Here is a 26,720-nt window from a genome sequence, read left to right on the forward strand (position 1 = left end):
AATCATTCTCTTCCATATCACACCTATTACCTCCTATACAGAGTGAACTGCCAAAAAGCATAGAAAAAACTGTACTGGCCTTGTCGAACCAGTCTTTAAGACCTGCAGTGTCCATCAGATCCTGATGGAGTGCGATGGTCCCCTTCAACCCTCCTGCCAGACGGAGCCATTGGCTCATAAAGCTTGCATACGTAAAACCTTTTTTTATGCGTGTGTTTGCTGTCACTTGGTGAGTAGACTTTTTATCTATTCAATTAGATTATATTGTCAAAAATTTATTATTTTTGTTGTTAAATCACCATTATTCTTAACTGTAAACATTCATCAGCATGTGCATTTTAAACTTTTCGAAGCTTAATGAACAGTTCATTACATTTAGGGCAAGCAGCTGTGCAAATAAAATTTCTTCCACTGATATTTAAGCCACTTATCATCCGGCCATCCTCAGAGTGAGTCGCAGGTACTGTACCTGCGAGTTACAGATGTTGGTTGGCAACAAAGAGTACAAGCATTTCTTTGCTGCCGACTAGCATCTGTGACTCGCAGGCGCAGTACCGCCGCGGTGGAGCATATAAGGCCTCACTTGGCACCTTGTCAGTCTTGCGACCCACTCTGAGGATGGCCGGACGATAAGTCGCCAAATATCAGTGGAAGAAATTTTATTTGCATGGCTGCATGCCCGAAATTTAATGGACTTTAATGAAGTGATCTCTATCACAATGAGTGTGACTGAGGGCCTTTTAAGCCAAAATCTGGTTAACTAAATTCATTACTGTAGAATGCACTCTTTTGCGTGTTTGATTTATAAATATGAAGTTGTTCTACCAAGCAGTAAAGGCTCAACTGATGTGATCAAAATGGCAATAAAAACTTCCCGAGTAAAGTACCTGAAGACCAATTTAGCAATCATAAAGTGTCGATTGTAGGTTCTACCTGTCCACATCACAAAAGCAGAATGAAGGTGAAAAAACGAGTGCACTAGGATGATGATTATATGCTGGGCTACCAACGACCTTTGCCAAGATTCAGAATTGGAAAGTTTCAGTTGGTTCAGAAAACTGTTTCTCTTTAAATGATTCAAAAAATTATGATGGGATGTACAAATAGAAGCATTCTCCATACAAGAGGAAGTTTAGTTCCATGCATATTTAGTGTTGGCTTTTCCTGATGATCCTGAAATCTAACATGATTCTGATAACTACATGCCAATGAGATGTACCATTAACACCAATTAATTTACATATATTTTTGCAACCTCATATTACTGCTTTAGTGTAGGAGGCAGCAGAAGGTGAAGTACAAATACATGTTTCTTATGATATAATAAGATAGCCTTGGGCTGCAGCTATAGTTTTATAAGTTGCATTTCATGACCGATTTCAAGATTTTTACCTCTTGACCTCAGCACACATTTAATCGACGGGTACCCAGATTACAGCAATGTGTCAACCAAAGGTAGCTGAACACACCCTATGTTTGCAACACAATGCAAGGTGACACTTCTTGTGCATTAATTCAGCAGGAAGTTTTGACACTCAACAAGCAAATGCAATCCAACTTATAATTAAGCTACACGTGTGGTTTCTAATTCCATACAAGTTGTTCAGATTTTCATCAATGCAGAATGAAAATTTTAACAATTTATATTAAAGAAAATTTATTTTCAATCACAGAACATTTAGATAAACATTACAACATTATGTACATCAGTAGTTTTCACCACCTGCCACGGCCACGACCACCACCGCCACCACGTCCTCTTCTGCCTCCAAAACCAAAGGAATCTCCACCTCTGCTGCCACGGGTACTATCTCCATCATAGCGAACACGCTCCCTTTCTGCATTTCTCTTTTCCTTCCAAGCCTGAAATCTTTCTGCCATTTTATAAAGGTCTTCTGGTACTTCCTGGAAAATAAAAATGTATGTATTGTAATCACACAAATCTATACAGCTCTGCAAAATGTCTTGACATGTTAGAAACATACCTGATTTGCTTCTTCAAGTATTGCAATAAGTTCTTTTGCTTGTGCCCAGTCGCTACGAGTCACCAAAGTAATAGACTCTCCAGTTTTTCCAGCACGGCCTGTTCTACCAACTCTATGGACATATTCTTCAATGTTACGTGGAAAATCATAATTAAAAATGTGCCTGGAAATCATAAAACAAAATTCAGATATGTGGAAACATATAATGAATATATTCATTTTCTATGTGCACATCCTTTCAACAATTTTACTAACAGTTCTTTCTGATGATGACCAACCATACTCTCACTGTGAAACACATACGGCAGATTTTAGTGAAAAATCTGCTAATAGTGAGGTCATTAGACATGTGAAGCAGATGTCCTCATTCAACAAGGATGAGGTCAGTGGAAGATTAAGAACCAATACCAGTATTTGCCTCTTGTGATTTAGGGACACAACAGAAATCTAACAGGTTGAAATACATAGATCAGAAGCCACTCCTGGTGAATAAGAGCCCAGTGTCTTAATCAAGTGCACACAATTTCATTTGGTGAAAAAGAGTGAACAGGTAAGGACAAAAATAACCAGGAAAGAGCTCTGACTCCACACAAGTTGAGACATCAAATGCAAGCAACAAGTATGGGGAGTCTTATATAACAGATATGTTACAACTGTTGCCAAAAGAATGACTGAAGTGATGTTAAGGACAATACACAACTATCAGTACACCCCACTTAGCATTGTATCAGCTTATTCACCCAAAGCAGAGAGCAATTCACATTATTGGCCTCACCCCTAAATGACATTTAGGGGTGAGACCTAAGTCAATTCTCACAGTTCCCGTACCCAGCAACAGATGGCAACACTTATCTCCAATCTTTTCCATTTGAGGGTTAGCCTGTTTTTCCATGCATGTCTTCAACTGGGCAGTAACTGGATGGAACATGTTTGTCCTTACCAGACTTGTGTATGGAGATTACCGTGGCTTCATGCCAACGACTGGGATGTGTGCCGTCTATCCAGATGCAATTATATGTATGAAGGAGAAAGTTCTTGCCATCAAGAGATGGGTGCTGCAACATCTGAATGTTAATATCATATGGTCCTGGAGTGGAGAATTATGATGAGATGAGAGCATGTTCGAGCTCCCTCACAGTAGAAGTGTTATTGTAGTATTTGTGATTCTGAAAGGGAAAAGATATCTCTCAAGCCTCCACCATTTGTTTCTGAGGTAGGAAGGTGAGAAGGTAATGGGCAGAGTTCAAGATATCTTTGAACTGTTGACACAAGGTGTTGGAAATATCGATAGGGTCCACAATGGCATCGTTCGCTACAGTAAGGCCAGGAATCGGGAGGTGTATGTGTCTTCAGATATCCGACTTAGGTTACCGCAAACAAAAGAGGAAGTAAGACGGTTAAAAGAATTAGAACAAGAGATCCATATAGCTTGTCTGACAATGCTTTACGTGCAACTATTTATAACAAACAGTTCTCTTTTGTGAGATAGCATTCAAAGACACTGACAGCATGTCTCCATGGGTGAACAGCATCACGCATTCCTCAGTCCATCAAGAGGTCCAAACATGTTGCAGTAGGAAAGAGGTTCACGGGATGGAACATTCTGCTGCGGTAAGGATAACACTAGTAAGATACTCCACCCAACGATCACTGCTATTGAAATTTTGTTTGTCTAAAGTTGCGAGTGAAGAGTAGAGCCACCACTCAGCTTTAGAAAGCTACCAGTCGGTACTGCGCAAAGATAGGACATAAGGCAGCAGACAAATTACGCACGGAAAATGGTCAGTTGAGTATGTGTCAGAGGATGGACTACTATAGACGGTGGACAAGCTATGCAGTACAGAACAAGAGATCCAGGTGCGAGAAAGTGTGTGTGGAGTCTGAAAGAAATGTGTGTTCACCAGTGTTAAGAGAAAAAAGTAAACTGGTTGAGAATACCTGTCGGTAGAGAGCCTCTTGGGCAGGTTTTCAGAGAGCCCCAAATGGGATGGTAGGTGTTGAAGTTGCCAAGTAGCAGAAAGTGTTGAGGGAGCTGGGCAGTAAGCTACAGTATTTCTGCCCTATTGAGGTCAGAGAATGGCAGTATGTAGATATTACAAAGAGGAAAGATATAACTGGGGAGAGAAAGATGGACATCAACAGTTTGTGTTCAATGAAATGGTTTCGCTCAGGATGTCCCAAATGAGCATCATGACTCCACTAGAGCTGGAGTTTGTTTCTTGGAAGGAAGGTCGAAATGTACTGCAATGAAGACATCAAAGTGATCTTGAGGGTGTAATTTCATTTCTTGGAGGCATAAAACTGGGCACTACAATCAAAATACCAGCTTAACGCTGCCCTGCGTGATCTGATGCCGCGAATGATGCACTGGAGAACAGCCATATTAGATGACTTAAGATATTTCTCTTAAAAGGGGCAATTACTTTGGTGCTTGCTGAGTGCCAGACTTCGGCTGCATATAACTACATGGTTCTGAAGCTGGAGGATCCTGTTCCATTATTTCTTCACAGGTACCAATAACCTCCCCGGGTCAGTCAGCTGACTCCAGCATGGAAAATCAGTTTGTGATTTGCATCGATGAAATGGAGGTCGACGGATGGAGGTGCCGCGTGATGTCACTGTTTTAGAGGATTTTTGGGTTGGAGAAGGGGAAGAATATTTGTTTTTGTCCGACTTCTCAGCACCTTTGTGTTTGGCAGAAGTGGACAAATACATTTGTGGCTTGAGGGGTGCAAAAAGTCATCATGTGTGCATTCCTTTTTAAATTTACGTTGTTCTGGTTGCGTCACAAGTGACTTCACCGGTGTGGGCAAAGGGTTTCTTGTGGGTTGAGCAACTGTTGTGGCAGGAGGTGAGGACATCACCTTAGCACAACTTCACAACCATAGCACTTAACTGAAGATCAAACCAGTCTCAGGACTGAAGACCACAACAACAACATCTTTCATAGGCCTTGACGTAGGAACAATGGTACTGTAACTGCCAGATAGTGGTACGCAAGCCTTTCAGCTAATCAACATTCACAAGCTACACTGAAGGGTACCTTTTCCTTCACTCATAGGGGTACACACGCCATTCGCGGTATGAAGAGGCATAATTGCCACTGCAGAACAGCCCTACCACAAGTTACACATTTGGCTGTGTTTTTATGGGATAAGCAAGTAGGGTTATAATGCTGACATTAGGAGCCACGAATTATGTTCGGTATGTAGAGTCTGATGATGTTGACTTCGTCGCCTGTCTATCTTCAGTGAGAGCACCACTTGATCAAACATTAAGAAAAGGTTGCGAGTAAGCACAAATTCGTATCAACCCACTTCATAACAATATGGACTGCAATTACAACCTGATCATAGAGATAATGTTGAACATCCCTCTCAGTAATACCATCATGTACCTGAGAGTATATGACACCATACGAAGAATTCAGTATTCAATTAGCCTCCGCATGAACAGGATATCTGTTGAGGGTGTAGCTTTAAGTAGTTTTTGGGCTTGAAAGGCACTATGTGCCTAGAAGCAAAGTACCATTGCATAAGCAAGTGTAGGACATTAGTGGACCTGCAATTATGTCCACACATTTCTGAATGACATGCACGTTCACTGTAGAAAAGTTCTGACCACCTTTTGTGCCCGGCACCTTGAGGTAGTGTGTGCAACTGGAAGATTTGTTGTGTCCTTGGCCTCTTTGAATTTCCATTTATTAGATGGAGGCTGCATCGATGGAGTTGATGTACTCATCATGGGTGAGTCCTCCACGATTGCCAGTGTTGCCAATGGCGTGCTCCTTCCATCTGGGCCCCCAAAGAGGCGAGACCACCCGCCTTAGGTGACTGTTCACACCTCAGGCACATCTCCCCAACTGCAGACAGAGGGACCAACTGGGAGTTGGGAAGGTAACAGCTCTGGCAATCACCCCTCCCTGGGCCTGGCCTTCACCAGAGGTACACACGAGCCCTACTTGCTGACCTGGGTTCTTTGAGTTACGCATTGCCCATTGACCATCAAATGTGTGAACCGGCCCTCAAGCACACACAGGGAGGAAGAACGACAAAGGGAGACCTCAAAAGTCAAAGCGGAGAAAGGAAAGGAGAAGTCAGAACAAGAAAGGAGACAAAGGCAAGAATAACACTTTCATAAGTTTTGGTTACCCAGTTTTACACAAGACTTTGTCCACAAGGGAGGGGAGAAAGAATAGTAGGAAGATAGACATTCAGCACAGAAAAGGAAGCAGTACTGCAAGGGCGGGCCCCATGTGTGTCAAGAATGTACTCACAAAGGAGTTGACAGGTGTGGATACTACTGAACAAACAGTTTCAAAAGCCAAGATTGCAAAATACTGACACACACTACTTAGAGAAGAATATAAAGACTGGTAGAAGATGACCATGGGGAAGATTAGTTTGGGTTTCAGAAAAATGTAGATACATACAAGATATTACTGACTATGACTTAGCATACATGTTAGATTGAAAAGAAGACATTTATATCCTGGTCAGAAGCATCACCTATCCCATGAAAGGCATGGCTACCTGTGAAGCCAGTCATGAGATCTACAAGCTAGGCTATAACCACTGAGCTTCATTCTACATGGGCATGACAACCAACAAGCCGTCTGTCTGCATTAATTTCCAGCAACAAACTGTGGCCAAGAAACACCTGGACCAACTAGTTGCTGAGCATGCTGCCTATCACATCATTCTCAATTTTAATGCCTGCTCCACAGCCTGTGCCTGGATCCTTCCTAACACCAACTTTTCTGAATTGCACATAATGGGAACTCTTCCTGCAATATATCCTACATTCCCGCAACCCTCCTGGCCTCAACCTTTGTTAATCATTGTCCTTTGCCCATGTAAACCATTCCCTGTTCCCACTCGAAAGCCACCTCCTGTAAGCACACCCACAGCCTTTTTACTTCTCTCCTTCTTCAACACCCCCTCCCTCCCCCGTGTAACCAGCCCTAACCTCTCTCCACCTTGTCTCTGGATTCTCCCACAAACAGCACTTTACCATCACACGCCTGTACCCTGCTCTCCCTCCCCCTCCCCACCCCAGCCTCTTACTTACCCCCACCACCCAGACTGCTTCTCCGATCATGTGCTGTTGTCTTGATGTCTGGTCTCAGTAGCCAGAAACAGCTCTCGTGTGTGTGAGCTGCATTTGCATGAATGTGTGTGTGTGTGTGTGTGTGTGTGTGTGTGTGTGTGTGTGTGTGTGTGTGTGTAGTCTATTTCAGTAGAAAGCCTTCTGGCAGAAAGCTTACTTGTTTAATACTCTTTTTGTTGTGCCTGTCTGCAACTCAACAACCTTCTTATATGGCGAGAAGCAACCTACCCTTTTCATAATACTGACATTGCATTAACAGATTTACCAGTCCAAAGGAATTTAAAAGCTGGGAATTATACAATGTGAAGGTAAGAATATGTAATGATTAACAACTATTTCACAATTATATCAACAAATTTACTGATGGTTTTGGCTTTCGAGTAAGAAAGGTTTAGCGGTCCTCTTTAACAGACTACTTTTCTACATTCATTAACATAAATGAAGAAAACAAAAACAAAAGTGATGGCATTTAGAACTAGTTACAGCCAATATGAGTGCAAGTCAAAAAATGCCTTTACCTTGGATAGAGAAAGTTGATATCAAAAAATGATGAGAGAACAAAGCTAGAGAAATTTCAGTAGCCTTGTGGCACAATCAAATAGCCTTTTTAAAGTACAAGAAGATACATACTTCCTGAACAATATAATAAGGGGGTATCAATGTACTGACGTTAATGCTGGGCACTTATTAAATGACAAAGCAAAAGTATACAAGTGAAGAGCTGCACTTTCTAAGAGTACTTGCTGACTATTCACACTTGATAGGAAGGAAAAAAAATTAGGAAAGAAACATTTAATCTGAATAAAGAAGCTACAAAGTAAAATAGCACATGGAAACAGCATGAAACTAGAATCCAAGAAGGGATACTCAAGTCACTACTGAACTGTAAGCCAAAACTATGAAGATCGAAGATCGTTCGGCCTAAGAAATGAATGGAGCAAAATATTCTAGGGCAGAATAAACCAGAAATGGTTTAGATCTAGTTGTTGGCAGTGATGATGGAAAGGATAGGTCATAACAGTTCCTTCACTTAAGAGGTAATGTTTCAGTTTTCTCTTTGATTGTGGTGTCTAAATATACAGACACCAAAACAGATTTACACATGATGTGAAAATACTGAGAGTACACACAAGTAATTGCAGTTAAAGATTTCTTCCTGTGCAGGTTAATGTTACTGATTTTATTATTATAAATATTAATAATTTTCAAATATTACTTTCAAACATTATTACATTAACATTTATACACTTTTTGGAAAAGTGTAATTCTTACTAAAAATGTGATGGGATACGAATGCACAACTTACGTAACATCAGTAATATCAATTCCTCTTGAAGCAACATCTGTGGCAATTAAAATCCTAACACAACCAGACTTCAGATCATCCAAAGCTTGCTCTCGATCTGCCTGTTCACGATCTCCATGGATACATTGGCAATCAATCCCTTTTAAGCAGAGATCACTTGCTAAATCATCTGCTCTCATTTTCTTCCCAACAAAGACAATCACCTTGTCGTCAGGACCCATGTTCTCAAGAAATTCCAGTACCTAAAAGAACATCATGTATCAGATTAGTTTACTACAAACAAAACTTTCAATTGCCACTGGGAAATTTTCCCTTCTCTATAGCTCCTCCGAGATAAATAATGGCATCAAATCATATGCAACGAGAACAAAATAACTACATACAGTATCTCACAATACAAAGAAAAACCTCTACACAATAACTAAAAGACCTAGTGAATAACATAGTGCAAAACGTTGGGCTTTCTGCTGTATGGCTGCGTAGGATAATGTGCTGCATGCTCAATAATTTTTGTTTAGTTACATTAGAAGAAGTTCAGCATTTGCACAAAATTAGTTGAAAGAAAACTGTTTTTTTTTTTCACTGGGCTAGGTGTGTGTGTGTGTATATATAAACTTCCAGTAACTTTTTTCCATAATTACTAGTGAGGGCACAAAAGCTGAGATAACTTACCCATACTCAACAAACTTTTGGCAGAAATGAGAGCATTTTTGGTGTTATATGATAATTTGTTCTCCCAATTTTTCATTTATGCATGCAGAACCATGTCATATTATTGTTTTTAATTGTTGGTAAGCACTGACACTCCTCTCTGTTGAAATGGTAATTATTGTGGAGATTCTTGCATTAAAAACTTTGTTCAGGAGTAACACAATCTAAAGTGTACGCTCTTTTACTATCCTATACCAAGGCTGGGCACTAGAGCCAGAGATATACAAAGCGCACGCACGTACTTTTAACAAATTATATTCGAAATTTCTTCAGAATTATTCAGTTATTAACTGTAACTTAGGGCATGTCGACACACGAATTCACTGGCCTAAGATTATGGATTTTGTCCCATCTCACCTTTTCAGAAGAGCAGAAGTGAAAATGGCAGTATCTATGAAACTCACCAGAAGATAATTTGAAAATACACAAGTCTTAACTGATATTTCAAACTAATCAATGTCAGCAAACCATGCACTGGCAACACCTTTATTCTAAGTGGAAATGTTCAGTACTCTGAGCTTTGTAATAACATAAAATCCTAAACAAGACTCCCCATTACTGGGATAGAATCACTCCCACTGCCTGTTACTTTATTTGATTATCAGAAGTCAGTAATTGAAATGCATTCTCAATGAGCTACCTGATCTCAATTTCCTCCGTGTACTACCAACTTTCCTCCTGTGATTAAAAATATTTGCCTTATTATGCTAATAAAACAATCAAAATGTTTTGTTTTGGGGCACAAGAACAAATAAGGTCATACGCACCCACTTCAGAACCATATAACACGAACACCAAAGGGAGTTAAATGCAACTACACGTTAAGCCCAATCAACAGAAGGAAAGAGCTAAAAACAGGAACTTGGAGAAAGGTCCATAAAATATGCCATACAGGCAATGGGAGTACTGAACGGAAGATTAAATGTCCTTCGCCACATTGCTACAACGAATGAAGAGTAAAACGTGGTCGACAATCTGCATGTCATTCACTAAAATGGCCAATAACTCAGAAGGCAAACATATTAGAACTTAAGTGGTTAAAAAAGGGCACTCCATTAGGTGGGGCCTCACCACTTAAATGGCAATAGGTAAAAAGACAGTGCCCAATACGAAACCTAACTAAAATGATCTCGTGGCGAGAGGGCCGAGAAGAGGTCAGCCAAGCCACTGGGAGAGGTATAAATCCCCGGAGCTTGTTCCCATGAAGGGTGGACCAGTGGTGATGCCAAAGTGATAACCTGCTGACAGACAGCAACACAGAGATCAACGGAGGAAATGGAAGAACTAGCGGGTGGATGTAAGAGGACTGCAGCCTTGGCAGTAGTGTTATCAGCCTTGTTTCCTGTCAGACTGAGGTGATCAGGGACCCACATAAACATCATAGAGACTCCAGCAAGAGTGAGCAAGTGAAAGCTTTCCTGGACCCATTGCACTAAGGGATGGGCAGTGTACAGCACACACAGCCTCTGAAGAGTACAGAGAGTTGGTGCAAATGACAATTGAAAACCTTGCGTTGACGGGTGTCCTGCATACCCTGATGCAGGGCAAAGAGCTCTGCTGTAAATACTGAGCAGTGTTCCATAAGCCGATATCTAAAATTATCTGTGCCACTGACGAAGGCACACCCAACACCTCGTTGAGTCAGAGAGCCATTAGTGTACACAAAGGTACTACCGAGAAGATCCATGTGATGGCTGAGAGACTTACAGTGATAGAACAAGTCTGGAGTAGTATCCTTAGGAAGTGAATGAAGTCCAATGTGAACACAGGCCACCACACAAAGCTAACGTGGTGAAAAGTTCACAACCATCGGAAAAGTGGCATGTAGCATGAAGTTAAGCTGCCAGAGCAACAGCTGAAAACAAACTCCAGGAGGTAACAGAAGAGTGACGCATCCCATATTGGCAATAAGTCATCGAAGGAGGCAAACGACGGGTGGCCAGGCATGGCAGACAAATGGCATGCGTATCCTCTGAGGAGAACACTATGTCGGCATGACAGCGGTAGTTCGGCAGCTGCTGCATACAAACTCTCAACCGGGCTAGTGTAAAAGGTGCCAAAGGCCAAACGGGTGCCACGATGGTGGATTGTATTGAGACAATGTAAGATGGACAGACATGCAGATGCATAAATGAAACACCCAGTCTAGTTTTGAATGGATAAGAGATCCATAGAAATTGAGGAGGGTTATCCGATCCATTCCCCAGGAAGTACTGCTGAGAATTCTCAAGACACTGAGGAATCAGTCACAGCAAGCGGCCATGTAAGACATGGGAGGACCACAAAAGTTTCTTATCAAGCACGAGCTCCAAGAATTTCGTAGTTTCAATGAACAGAAGAGCAACAGGTCCAAGATGTATAGACAGTGGAAGAAACACTTTACGCCACCAGAAAATCAAATGGTTTTGTCAGTGGAAAAGTGAAAGCTATTGTCGATGTCCCACGAGCAAAGAGGATCGAGACAATGCTGAAGACGCTGCTCAAGGAGTTGCTACAGACGGCAAAATCGTCAATGAAAAGGAAGCCAGAGATGCCCGGCGAGAGACAGGCCACAACAGGGTTAATGGCGATAGCAAAGAGGACGATGACCAGGACGGAACCCTGAGGCACACTGTTTGCCTGGATGAAGGTGTGACAAGGCAAAACCTACACACGCCTTGAAAACTCAGTCTTTTAAAAAATCCTGAAGGAAATGGGTCATGCGGCCTCGGAAGCCCCACATGTAGAGAGTACGGAGGATACCAGTCCTTCAGAAGCTGTTGTGGACTTTCTCCAAATCATAAAACACGGCCACAGTTTGGTATTTCTGCAGAAAAAAATCGTGACATGGGTTGACAAAGTGACAAGATGGTCCACTGCAGAACTGCACGCTCTAAATCCATGTTGTGCAGTGGTTAGTAAATTGTGAGACTAAGCCACTATACCAGCTGAGCATGAATCTTAAGCTCCATCACCCTGCAAACACAGCTGGCGAGAAAAATGAATGGGGTGGTAGCTGGAAGGAAGGTGTTTGTCCTTACCAGGCTTAGGTATGGGTATGACAGTGGCTTCATGTCAGCGTCTGGAAAATGTGCCCTCTGCCCAGATACGATTTTTGTAGAAAATGCTTGCCTGCAAGAGAAAGGTGCAGCAACATCTGAAGGTGAACGTTGTCTGGCCCTGAAGCGGAGGATCAGGACGAAGTTAGAGCGTGATGGACCTCCCTAATAGTAAAAGTGGCACTGTAGCTCTCATGATTCTGAAGGATATTGCCCGAGACGCCTCCACTCGTTTCCAATCGAGGAAGGCAGGATGATAGTGGGGAGGGGGGGGGGGGGGGGGGGGGGGGGGGGGGGGGAGCTTTAAATCTCCGCAAAATAGTGGCCCTAAGTGTCGGAGATCAGTAGGATCCACTATTTTGGTCCCAGGGAGCAGTCTGAGGTTGGCCCACACAACGGAAGAGGGAGTGGAACTGTTAAAAGAACTAGTGAATGAAATCCAGTTAGCTTTTTTGCTGTACCAAAGAACATGACAACACTGTGCAGGCAAATGTTTATAATGAATACACTTTGTCATCGGAGCATGATGGTTACAAAAGTGGAGAGCCCGTCTCCTCACGCAAATTGTGTCACAACACGCCTCAGTCCACCAAGGGACCGGAACATGGTATGGTGAAGATGAAATGCAAGGAAGGGAACATTCTGCGGCAGTAAAGATAACGTTGTTAAGGTACTCTACCTGGTCATCACACCTGGGGAGATTATGTTCATCAAATGTTGCCAGAGAGGAGTAAAGACTCCAGTGAACCTTAGAAAGCTGCCATTTGGGTGTGCACATGGGTTGGTTAGGAGTCAGGAAACAGAAATTACATGGAAAATGCTCACTCAAGTTCATGTTGGAGATAATGGACCACTTGAGATGACAGGCAAGCTGGGCAGTGCGGAAGGAAAGGTCCAAATGGGAATAGGTGTGCGCTGAGTCTGAAAGGAACGTAGGTGCTCCAATGTTAAGGCAGTTGAGGTTGAGTTGCTTGAGAAGGTCAGCCAAGAGCGCACCTCCCTGACAGGTTCTGGAAGAGCCCCAAAGGGGACAGTGTATGTTAAAGTCACTGAGCAGCAAAAAGGGGTGAGGGAGTTGCACAATAAGGTGGAGAAAGTCTGCCCTGGTGACACCTAATGACGGAAGAATGTAAACAGCACAAAGCGAAAAGACAAATTGAGGAAGCAAAATGCAAACTGCAACAGCTTGCAGCCAGGCGATCAGGGAGACGCTTTGACTACAGACGTCATTCCGAATGATCCCCCCCCTCCCCCCCCATGACACTGTCAGTTACAATTGCATTGGGAACAGGGTCATTGAAATCTGAGCATGGATCAATGGCAACATGTCCATCTGATCAGATGAATCACATTCGTTGTTATGCCAGGTCGATGATTGTGTCTGGATATCCCATCAACTGAGTTGAATCAGCTCCTATGGTGAACATTCGCCTGAGCTTCCATTGGACCTTTGATAGTAAAGATACTATTACAGTTGTCCCCTACATGATCATTATTTTGGACCTAGATCCCTTCATACTTCTGGTCTTTGTTGAATTATCCATATCAAGTCTAGAATCATGCCAGATGGTGTACTCACACTGATATCTTGGCTACACATTCACCTGCGCTGAAACACAAGGAACACGTCTGATACATAATTGGATGCCAGATCCACCACAACAACCTGCAAAAAGACAATCTTCTGCAAGGGTTTTTATATCTTGTAACGTGATACAAATGTAATGATGTGACAAAACTGATTCTACAGTTTTACTAACATTTCATATTGTTTCAGCCAGCAGATTCCTGTTAATTTGATTCTTCTGTGAACTTTGTTGTTCACGTATAGGCAACAAATGCTACATTAAGTTTGTTATTTCATATTGTTTCAGCAGCAGATTCCTTTTAATATGATTCTTCAGTGAATTTTGCTGCTCTGGTATAGGCAACAAATGCTACATTAAGTTTGTTATGTCAAGTCAATCTGCAGATTAGAATTGTGGCATGACTATTTCTTTTTAGGCTAAGTAACTACAATTTTAACAATTTACTGGCATCTGCCCCCAGAAATAGAGAAGAAATAAAAATCGAGGAAAGACTGTTGTCCAAAATTTTGACACTCAAGTTACTGCTCCATTTTGGTATTCACAATTCAGTAATGAATGTACTAACATCTTTCACATACTCTATCCTTTTTGTCCTCTTCTTCAATCATTTCTATATGCTGTGTTACAGAATGAACAGCAGCTAAATCCAGTGTTCCAATTACCACCTGTATAGGATTTTTCATGTAAGACTGTGCAAGTCGTCTGACTCCCTCAGGCCATGTTGCACTGTGAATAAAAAAGGTCATATCAATTTATTGTCATCTCATTTGTTATTTTGATGAAGTCACTGACTACATTCTACACATTACACAAAGTAAAAGAGCAAAGTGCTACATGTCTCTTTCCTATTCAATATTTTTTTTGAAAGTATTGAGATAAATCAGAAAAATACCATTCTCCTTACACAAAATGTAGCAGAAGGCTAACCAGCAAAAACAATTACATAAACCAGAACAACATACTTCCTAAGCCTCTAAAACTTTACCTGATTAGCTTGCAAGAAAGTGTCAATATGATTCAATACACAAATCTTCAAATTATCTCTAATCCCCCAATTCAACTCTATTTGAGAATTGCAATTCTATCTATCACACTGCCTATGTCACCTTCTCAAATCTGGGCCAATATTACCTTCTCAAATCAGGCAATTACACATACTTCATTAAACAATTTATCACCTACCATGTGTCACACTGCAACACCAATCTATTACATTTTGAATATAACCAAGTCAACACTACAACTGTCAATGTGATTTACATTTAAATAGGGGAGGACGAAGAGCCAGAGAAGAATAAAAACTTCTCCTGAAAAATGAGTACCCAAATATTTTAAAACTTATCATTTAGTGTGTCAATTTTCCCAAAATAAACAAAACATTTTCCCAACTTCTCTTCAACTTCTTTTTATCCTCCAAGCTGCTCTCCCTACTCTCCTCTCTATCCATATACCTTGATAAATGACGGGAATACAGGAAATACAGAATTAGAAAATACACTTATAAATTCAAGACATTCCTCAAATATTTAAATCACACTAAGTAAATGAGCACACACTATTTATGAAAATTTCAATGATATAGAGGTAGCACCGAAAAAACAATTTACAGAGTGGTACATAAAAGATTATATCCGTACTATACACAGTATTTTCATGATACTGATTACCAGAGCTAGTGGAGAAGGGCAAATTTATCACTTTGAGGTAACTGTTTCTCGGCCAGAGTTTCCCAGAGTCTAAAGCTATACATAAAAATGGAGCACTACAAATTTACTGTCGGTCTACTGATAAAAATACAAGTACACACATTTTTGTATTGATTTTATTTATCTGCACAACTTTCACAAGGTGCTACATTTACAAAAGTCAAATTGGCATCCCCAGCCTCTATGCAAGCAAGATATTGTCACACAAAATTCTGTTGTACACACTTTAATAAACCTGGTGTACGTGAGCCACAACATGGTCTTGTTTATGTGATTCAAGTGTGAGCCACAACTTGGTCTTGTTTATGTGATTCAGGATGTATAGTGTCTCTCCAAAAAGATCTGAGACTGGTTTTATTCCTAGCATATAAGCAAAGTCAATACAATAACTACAGTAGCAACTTTAACTAACAACTGTAAGCAACAGATATGCATTTGGCCGGTCAGTTGTAAGCAGGCTGTGTTAAGCTGTGGATGAGTGTCAATGTTACTGTGTCACAAATTGCAATGGGGCTACAAACTGAACATCTCTAACCCATGTGGTCTAGACAGTCTTCAGAATGTTTTGAATAAAAAAGTGTACGCTATTTTTGGCGAACACACACACACACACACACACACACACACACACACACACACACACACACAATATCTGTAAGGATTTCACTTAGCATCTGTAGAAATGGCATTAGCATCTCTTTTCTTTGTAAATAGGTATTACCTGCTGACTCTTATTACATTTTTTTCAACTTCTTGAGGCTCTCCTTGCTACTGCTATATGTAATGAAAAGGATATCTAGTCTAGAAATTTCTGTATTTCCAGTCTATCACAAAATACTGATTGATCACCACTAGATATGAACAACAAAGAGAGAATAATTTTCCAAATAAAACCCAGAATTAAGACAAAGTGGCATTATAGGGTGAAATCAGTAATTGTTTTGTGACAGATTCTACTGTTGACTTATAAACAAATATAAATTCTGCACTAATTATAAACATTTGGAAGAAGAACTACTAAGAAGTATTTATTTGGCTCTATTTGAAAACATATTAGCGAAGCCAGCCCTTAATTCCAAAATAATTACCTGGTTTTTGCATAACTATATCTGTTAATTTCATTATTTAAACAAATAATTCGGCCTAACCTTTATGGTAGAAGGAACTGTTAAAAAGAAGACATTTTTCAATGTATTTAGCTAACTGAATGAGTTATATGTTTTAATGGTAATTTCTGTAACTTGAACACAATGTATAGTTTCTGTGCCTATTATTGTGAGGATATAGAAAGAACAGATTTTTGGTCCCAATACAAGTCAGTCCACAGTCAATTTTCAAATGGGAATGATGTATTGGTTGAATTAACAACAATGCATCAACAGTGGAATAAGTGAAACACAAATAGGCCTTGTGTTAGTTCAAGTAATGATGTCTGTTCAATTTATTTGAGAAATAGTGTCACACATACCATAGTATTCTGCAAGACCTGTGAACAGTGTGGTTAAGTTTTTACTGCTCATAGATGTTCAACAGCAAACTATTGTAGCAGTATGCTGATGTTTGCTGCAACCTATTAATGAGGCTTATCAACATTTACCAATAGTGAACTGGCCATATAATTGTGTAATATTAGAGGGTTGTGAACAGTGAAAGTAAAGAACTGTGAAACAATTGTGTAACTGTCGGCTACATCATTTACACTAGTCAGAGTTCAACTTCCAGCCCCTATTTTTCAGCCAGTGTAACACTGCAGTACATCGACACCGAGGACTATCAAGGAATAAATAAGCAGGTGAATGTCACAACGTTTACTGATGCTCATTCAAGCTCAAAAACCTATAGCATCCTCAAAACATCTGGCAGGAAGCACTCTACATTTTTCTTCTGGGGCTGTTCCAATTAATAAAGTTGAAGAATGCGAAAAGCAGGTTGAAGATATACCACAGGGTTATTGCAGATTTCACAAAAAACCTCTTCTAGTGGCACAGAATGGAGAGACAATGACATTTCAGGTGGTTTTCAAAGTTATCACTCTTGCATAACTATCTTTAATTATTTATGTTACTGTAGTAAATTTACAGCATATTACTTTGGCACTTTATTTATCAAGTGTTTTCATAAAAGTGGTGTACATATAAGAAGTTCTGTAATGTTTTTGATGATTTATTTAATTTGTTAAATAGACACAGAATGACATGTTGAGTTCCCTCTACTATGATGACGAAGTATCTACCTCATCATTTACAATTTATAAAACCTACTTATATTGTTTATGCAATCGCTGAAAATTGGAAAGAGCATATCACACACTATAAGACAGCCTGGTTCACAGAATTTTCAATGGTACACCAAACAATTGTTTGGTATGCTGTCCTCAGATATACAGGGGCAATGGAAGATCACAGTCGTTCTAATTTTAACGACCAATGTTGGAAATAGTAACAATAGGGAAGTTGTGGAGCCCGTCCTTCAATAATTTCTTTTACTTGGATTGCAAGAGAGCAACACACGCACACAGGTCGAACACACATGATCATAGTCTGCCTGCTGAGGCCACACTGTGAGCAGCAGCACACGGTGGGAGACGCAACAGAGTTGTGGAGGTGGGAAGGAGGCTGGGGTGGGGAAGAAGGATAGGAAGGTAGTGGTTGGGGACAGTAAAGTGCTGCTTATGGGACCATACAGGGGCGAGGTGGAGAGAGGGTAGGGCAGCTACATGCAGTTGGGAGGTTAGATGAAGGGCGGGGGAGGGTTAGCAGAAAAGGAGAGGGGTAAAAAGCCTGTGGATGCATTTGTGGAATAGAGAACTGTGTAGTGCTGGAATGGGGACAGGGAAGGAGCTAGAAGTTAAGGACAACGACTAATGAAGGCTGAAATCAGGAGGGTTAGGGGGATGTACGTTATATTCCAGGGAGACTTCCCACTTGAACAATTCAGAAAAGCTGGTGGTGGTGGGAAGGATCCAGATGGCAAAGGCAGTGAGGCAGTTATTGAAATGAATAACATTGTGTTGGGCAGTGTGCTCAACAATGGGGTGGGCCAACTGTTTCTTGGTGGCCATTAATGCACACAGAGAGCTTGTCAGTTGTCATGCCCAAGTAGAATGCACCACATTGGTTGCAACTTAGCTTGTAGATCACATGACTGGTTTCACAGGTAGCCCTGCCTCTGATGGGATAGGTGATGCTTGTGACTGGAATGGAACAGGTAGTGGTGGGAAGGTGTATGGGACAGGTCTTACATCTAGATCTATTACAGGGGTATGAGATATGAGGCAAGGGGACGAGGGCAGGCGTTGTGTAGGGATGGACAAGGATATTGTGTAGGTTTAGAGAGCAGCAGATTACCACTGTGGGTGGGGGTGGGAAAGATTGTGGGTAGGACATGACGAGACGTAGTCAAAATCCTGGTGGAAAATGTAATTAAGTTGCTCCTGGGTGGTACCAAGTCACGAGGTGAATGCTGCTCTGTGGGCTGTGCGATTTTGGAAGGTGGTGTGTGACTGGAGAGATAAGGCATGGGAGATTGTTTTTGTACAAGCTTGGGAGGGTTGTTATGGTCTGTGAAGGCCACAGTGAGACCCTCAGTGTATTTTGAGAGGGATCACACACAACTACAGACGTGACAGCGACAGGTGGCTCCACTGTGTGCAAGCGACTTCTTGGTATTGAATGGGTAGCAACTGTCGAAGTGGAGGTACTGCTGGTGGCAGGTCAGTTAGATATGGATGGAGATACCGATGTAGCAATCTTTGAGGCTGAGATCAACATCAAGGAAGGTGGCTCATGGGTTGAGTAGGACCAAGTGAAGCGAATGGGGAGAAGGTGCTGACATTATGGAATGATGTGGATACGGTGCCCTCACCCTCGATCTGGACCATGAATATGTCATTTAATCTAAACCAGGTGAGGGGTTTGGTATTCTGGGTGTTTAGGAAGCATTCCTCTACATGGCCCATGAATAGGTTGGCACAGGATGATGCCAAGCGAGTGCCCAAGCTGTACCCTCTGTTTTTAAGTAATGCCTTCAACAGAGAAGTGATTGTGGATGAGGGTATAGCTGGTCATAGCGATCAAGAAGAACATTGTAGGTTTGGAATCTGTCAGGTGTTGGGAGAGGTGGTGTCCAATAATGCTGAGATCAAGGGCATTAGGGATGTTCGCGTAAAGGGAGATGCTATAAATAGTGATGAGCAGGACACCATGTAGTAATGGAACAGTAACTGTTGAGTGTTTGTGGAGAAAATGGTTGGTATCTTTTACATAGGAGGGTAGGTTGCAGCTAACAGGCTGGAAGTGAGTGTCTATGAGAGCAGAGATTCTCTCTGTGAGGGCATCATAACCAGCCACAATGAGGTGTCTTGAGTGGTTGGGTTTATGGACTTTACGCAGCATGTAAAAGGCAGGAGTGTGGGGAGTGGTAGGGATGAGGGGAGAGAGTGACTCAGAGGAGAGAGTTTGGGCTGGGCCTAAGGATTTGTGGAGAGACTTTATGTCCTGCTGGATTTCCGGAATACGGTCACTGTGGCAGGGTTTGTAGGTGGATGAATCTGACAGCTGATGGAATCCTTCCACCAGGTAATCCTTGCAGTTAAAGACAGTGGTGGAGACTCTTTCAGCAGGTAGGATTATAAGGCCAGGATCAGTTTTTAGGTGGTGGATTGCAGTTCTTTCCATTGATGTAAGGTTAGTTTGTATGTTGAAGGATTTGGGGAATGATGGTGAGGCAAAGTCGAGGTTAAGAAATTCTGGGAAGTTAGCAGGGGGTGATTTGGGGATAGTGGTCGTGGGTCACATTTGGACGGAGGAATGAACTGAGCCAAGCAGGGTTCAACATCAGTCTTTTGTCGAGTCTGATTGGTAGGGTTGGTGGTGAAAAAGTGTTTCCAATGTAGGGACCGGGAGGAGGAGAGACCGTCTTTAACAACTCCATTATTGAATTTGGGAGTGGAGCAAAAGGCGAGACCTTTGGAAAGGACTGATACAACTGCGTGGCTAAGGCTTTTGAAGGACAGGTTCAAGACTGTGTTTTGAGTCTATTTAGGTTCTTGATTCTGTGTGGTGGTGAGAGGGAGTTTTTGAGGAGGAGGTAAATGTAATAGGTCTGTGAGACAGGGTTTGTCAGCTATGAGGGGATGTGGGGAAGGTTTGGAGGTTGTTGATAGTGGTAGTCCAAGGTGGAACCAGGAAAGGAACAAGGTGGAGAGTGTTTTGAGGTGGTGGTGTGTGTATTGCTCTAGTCCCTGGAGGCCAAGGGCTTCAATGTGTGATATGGGAACCAGGAATTTGGGATTTCATAGCCGGAGAATTTTAGGGATGGAGAGGAGGTATTGTGAGGAGATTTGGACCTGATCGACATGGTTTTGCATGACTATGTTAGTGAGGGTTAAGGACTGGTGGAAACAGAGCATGGGGGTCATTGTGAGAGGAAGGTTGGCAGCTGGAGATGGGTAATTTGATAGTAAGGCCACTTGGACGGGTTTCTTTAGCCAAGAAACAACACAGGAACAGTACTTGGAACAGCGTTCTGGCTAGTGATAAGGAAACTTCTGTACTGACGCAGATAGAAGGTACAAGGATCCATGGTTGAGGATAAAAATGCATAAAAATATGTAAATAACTTAGAAATACATTAAAAAATTGCAGAAATACACTTACATAAGAGGGAGGGGGAGGGGGGGGGGAGATCACGAAAAGGATGAAATGGATGGAACAGGGGGAAACAAGATGAAATCTAAGGGAGTAGGCCAATAGTGAAAGGCGAAAACCAACTAAAAAAACCCACTTACATCTCCCATCATGCACTGCTGCTCACAAAGTGGCCTCAGCAGCCACAGACTGCGATCTTGTGTGTGTGTGTGTGTGTGTGTGTGTGTGTGTGTGTGTGTGTGTGTGTGTGTGTGTGTGTGTGTGTGTGTGCGTGGTGGGGACTGCGAGATCGCTAGCTATCTCCAATGAAGGCCTTGTTGGCCGAACGCTCATTTTCTGACAGCCTTTTTGTTGTGCCTATCTGCAACTCAGCCTCTCCGCTATATGGTGAGTAGGAAGTATGCTTTTCATAATATTGTTAGAAAAGCAGTAATTATTGAAGGATTGACAGACAATGACAAAAAGAAAGTTCTGATACACACAAGCAATGCCAGTCCATCACAGAACATAAAAAACTTTGCCTGAGCCATTGTCTCATCAACACAGGATGGGTCTCTACAACACAATCTATCTTTGTGAACATAATGACTTTATAATGGACACTGTGGTCTTTGTGTGCGTATCATATTGCTTTGAGAGGATGGGATTGAACGTGGCATCAGAGCTCAGCATCTCCCCCATCCCCACCCCCCCAAATTTATGGGAATTAGGTGACGTGCGCACATGTCGTGGCAACTCCCTCCATGATTTACCAAGGCCTCATTGCTTCCGTGCTACAACATGTAAGTGCACTTCATATAATTGTGCCAAAGGTGGACATAACGTTCTGGCTGATCAGTGTAGTTTAATGTGGACTTCAAACCATGGTGCAACTCCACATTTTTCTCTTTAACAACAGAAGGTGAAATCAGTAATAAGTAACAGACACAAATCCTAGGTCTGGCTAGGGTTGAACCAAAGGCCTTGGGATTCTTAGTGTGGCACTGTATCACGACCACGAAAACTTAATTTGTTTTATGACACCCTACATAGGAAAATTAAAGAGACATTTGGAGATAAGAGAACCACTTGTATGAACATCAAGAGTTCAGATGGAAACCCAGTTCTAAGCAAAGAAGGGAAAGCAGAAAGGTGGAAGGAGTATATAGAGCGTCTATACAAGGGCGATGAACTTGAGGACAATATTATGGAAATGAAAGAGGATGTAGATGAAGATGAAATGGGAGATCCGATACTGTGTGAAGAGTTTGACAGAGCACTGAAAGACCTGAGTCGAAACAAGGCCCTGGGAGTAGACAACATTCCATTAGAACTACTGACAGTCTTGGGAGAGCCAGTCCTGACAAAACTCTACCATCTGGTTAGCAAGATGTATGAAACAGGCGAAACACCCTCAGACTTCAAGAAGAATATAATAATACCAATCCCAAAGAAAGCAGGTGTTCACAGATGTGAAAATTACCGAACAATCAGTTTAACAAGCCACAGCTGCAAAATACTAACACGAATTCTTTACAGACGAATGGAAAAACTAGTAGAAGCCAACCTCAGGGAAGATCAGTTTGGATTCCGTAGAAATACTGGAACACGTGAGGCAATACTGACCTTACGACTTATCTTAGAAGAAAGATTAAGGAAAGGCAAACCTACGTTTCTAGCATTTGTAGACTTAGAGAAAGCTTTTGACAATGTTGATTGGAAAACTGTCTTTCAAATTCTGAAGGTGGCAGGGGTAAAATACAGAGAGCGAAAGGCTATTTACAATTTGTACAGAAAGCAGATGGCAGTTATAAGAGTCGAGGGACATGAAAGGGAAACAGTGGCTGGGAAGGGAGTGAGACAGGGTTGTAGCCTCTCCCCGGTGTTATTCAATCTGTATATTGAGCAAGCAGTAAAGGAAACAAAAGAAAAACTCGGAGTAGGTATTAAAATCCATGGAGAAGAAATAAAAACATTTAGGTTCGCCGATGACATTGTAATTCTGTCAGAGACAGCAAAGGACTTGGAAGAGCAGTTGAACAGAATGGACAGTGTCTTGAAGGGAGGATATAAGATGAACATCAACAAAAGCAAAACGAGGATAATGGAATGTAGTCGAATTAAGTCGGGTGATGTTGAGGGTATTAGATTAGGAAATGAGACACTTAAAGTAGTAAAGGAGTTTTGCTATTTGGGGAGCAAAATAACTGATGATGGTCGAAGTAGAGAGGATATAAAATGTAGACTGGCAATGGCAAGGAAAGCGTTTCTGAAGAAGAGAAATTTGTTAACTTCAAGTATAGATTTAAGTGTCAGGAAATCATTTCTGAAAGTATTTGTATGGAGTGTAGCCATGTATGGAAGTGAAACATGGACGGTAAATAGTTTGGACAAGAAGAGAATAGAAGCTTTCGAAATGTGGTGCTACAGAAGAATGCTGAAGATTAGATGGGTAGATCACATAATTAATGAGGAAGTATTGAATAGGATTGGGGAGAAGAGAAGCTTGTGGCACAACTTGACCAGTAGAAGGGATCGGTTGGTAGGACATGTTCTGAGGCATCAAGGGATCACCAATTTAGTATTGGAGGGCAGTGTGGAGGGTAAAAATCGTAGGGGGAGACCAAGAGATGAATACACTAAGCAGATTCAGAAGGATGTAGGTTGCAGTAGGTACTGGGAGATGAAGAAGCTTGCACAGGATAGAGTAGCATGGAGAGCTGCATCAAACCAGTCTCAGGACTGAAGACCACAACAACAACAACAACAACAACAACAACACCCTACATAGCTAAAACTCCAGTTTCAGGACCAACATTCTGGTTTTTAATCTTAACATATTTACACTTTGACCTACAAGTTACTGAGACAAGCAACTGGTTTCTGCCACTATTGATACTCAATGGAATTTCTTGCAAGAAATAATTTACAACAATCAACTGACATTGTGAAAACTGAATCAGTGGAACTTTCAGCTCACAAGCATCACAAACTAATGAGTTCCTCAATAAAGATGGTGAAAATGTTTCACAGAGCAATGGTCTATTTATAATGAGGCATTACTGTGATTTGTTTCAGTCATAACTGTTGGAAGAATCATTTACTTAACTTTCAATAGCAATTCCTCAAACAGGCTGTGATTTACAAGGAATGTGCCAAAGACTTAAGTCACCCAAAATCTCCGCAAGAAAGAATTACAGCACAAAAATCTTACTTGTCATGGTTATATCTCTGTGTCAGTTCGTGCTAAATGATCAACAGCTCCAGCAGAACTGATTTAAGATTGTGAACGGTTTACAAGAAAGCCCATAATCACAGAACTTTCCCAGTGCATTACGCACTTACATAAAATAATAAATAATTATTCCAAGAAAACATATTTTTGTCCTTTACATCAACTTCTTGCATTGGTTCTAAATTATATTAGTATTAAAAAACGTGTAGAAGTATACATTTAAGGTACTGGTAGCATTAATTTTGAGCATACCTTGTCATAATAGTTTGTCTATCTGGTCGAATATCTAAAAGTGTTTTTCGAATCTGAGGTTCAAAGCCCATATCAAGCATTCTGTCTGCTTCATCCAACACTAAGTAAGTTATTGATGTAACATCTATAACATCTGTGAACAGAAACATCGGAGCCATGAAAGGAATTATAGTACCATCACAGACTTAAGTAAACACGTATGAAAAAGCAGGGCTACTATAAATGAGTCATTCAATTGCAAATATCTATTTTTCCAAAGTATTACATTCACAAATATGACTGATGCATTAATAGTACCGTAAGTTTGCATTCTGCGCTCTACAGTTGTCCTGAGCACCTCTATGGTCTCAACACATGTCCACAGGATAGTAAAGTTTGTTCCATACATTACATAGCAAGATATGTCAATGGTCATCACAGCAACACTGATGCATTCTCTGAGCAGTACTAGTTTTCCTTGCAGTGGGTATAAGTAAACACGGACCTTAGTGTATCCCCAAAAGGAATCAGAATACATAAATACTGTCCTTAATGTGACTTCCTGACAGGTTTAAAATGTGTGCCGGACCAAGTGTGTGCGAAGTAGGTGGACACGAAACTTTACCTCGCTCTCTCCACAGTTGCATCTGGCACACTTGGTCGAGCAGTAGTTTTCTGTTTCGAGAGAAACTGTATCCCTAAACTGTCAATATTAATGCACAATGCTCTGTTTACATGGCGGTTCTTTTCCACAATTCTTCTAAATGCACAAAGCACTGTTTTCACAAACATCTCACACATTCGAACATATAGAAACTCTTTTCTACTGTGTTGCCATTTTGTCGAGGCACTTCACTCTTTAATACCAACAGGTGGGCACAATGCAAACACTGCGAGCTTACATTTCCATTCACACATCAGTCATGTGTACAGATAAACTCTGGGAAACAAATAACATTGAAAACACATGGTCATTTATAGTAGCCCTGTACCAAATTATTCAGAAATAAAAATTTGACCTTCTATAAATTAATAACACACAGTTTCTATCATTACAAATATGATTTAGAAGAAGCATTAAAATGAAAGGTGCTGGTAACAAGCCACATTCCTCTTCAGTAGTAGAAGTTATACGTACATTGTGATTATAAAATTAATCTAAATTTACAATCGTTGCACATGAATATAACCACAACAATATATTATCGATTAGAGAGAACTGAACACACATAAAGGTCACTGTCAAAAACATTTAAAAGTTAACAAGGAGAGAGAAAAAATAAAAATGATACAGTAATTGCTGATAGCTCAGAATTATTTCAAGAGACAGAATGCAATAAACAAATGCAGCACATTTAAAATCATGCCTTTAAGGGGGGTAGGACGTCAAACTGGCCGACTTGGAGCAGGAGAGGCACCACAGGACATTTTAATTTCCACTGTCTATATTTCTAAAAATAAATTCAGAAAACTTTAACAGCATGACCAGGAAGGATTCAGGACTCATACTCATAGCAGTGGAAGCTCAAAAACTTAACAAAACACCTTTTTTTACATGTGAAATTTCATCATTTTTTCACTTACTACTGGCTGCATTTGTTGCTATAGGTACACTTTTCTTCCTAAATAAGAGATTCTTCGATGACTTTTGCACAGCTTACAAACCACAGTTACAGGTGTATGAAACTCTAGGAGTTATTTAATTTATGAAAAAATGAATGAACTGTTACTTTTTAAACTTCATGTTTAGAAAAAAATTCAAGTTTTATAGTTAATTATGTCAATTTTTTCCACAGTTTTTAATAGATTTGGAAAATTCTAGAGTTTCATACACCTGTAACTACTGTTTGTATGCTATGAAAAATTCGTCGAAGAATCTCTCTTACTTAGGAAGAAAAGTGTACCTATAGCAACAAATGCAGCCAGTAATAAGTGAAAAAAATGATGAAATTTCACATCATAAAAAAAGGTATTTTGCTACGTTTTTGAACTTCCACTGCGATGAGTGTGAGTCCTCAATCCTTCCCGGTCATGGTGACAAAGTTTCATGAATTTATTTGTAAAATGTAAAGACAGTAGAAGTCAAAATGTCCTGTGGGTGACTCTACTGCTCCAAGTCTGCCCCTTTGACGTCCTACCCCCCTTAAAAGCACATTACATCAATAATGGCATGTAAAAATAAA

At 40.9% G+C, this 26,720-nt stretch overlaps 1 protein-coding gene across 1 annotated transcript in view; it reads right to left on the reverse strand.

Moving 5' to 3' along the window:
• Positions 1 to 1,640: 1,640 nt before the first annotated feature.
• Positions 1,641 to 26,720, reverse strand: part of LOC126416422 (probable ATP-dependent RNA helicase DDX43) — an 81,912-nt gene continuing 56,832 nt past the window's right edge. Inside the window, exons 8-12 of the mRNA XM_050084142.1 lie at positions 24,559 to 24,691; positions 14,317 to 14,464; positions 8,401 to 8,642; positions 1,986 to 2,148; positions 1,641 to 1,905 (exon numbers count right to left, since the gene is read on the reverse strand). Of these exons, the coding sequence (XP_049940099.1) occupies positions 1,717 to 1,905; positions 1,986 to 2,148; positions 8,401 to 8,642; positions 14,317 to 14,464; positions 24,559 to 24,691 (875 nt within the window). The 3' untranslated portion in view covers positions 1,641 to 1,716. The remainder of the gene's footprint in view (positions 1,906 to 1,985; positions 2,149 to 8,400; positions 8,643 to 14,316; positions 14,465 to 24,558; positions 24,692 to 26,720) is intronic.

This window comes from Schistocerca serialis, chromosome 8 (genome assembly GCF_023864345.2).
Source record: "Schistocerca serialis cubense isolate TAMUIC-IGC-003099 chromosome 8, iqSchSeri2.2, whole genome shotgun sequence".
Taxonomy (NCBI): Eukaryota; Metazoa; Arthropoda; class Insecta; order Orthoptera; family Acrididae; genus Schistocerca; species Schistocerca serialis.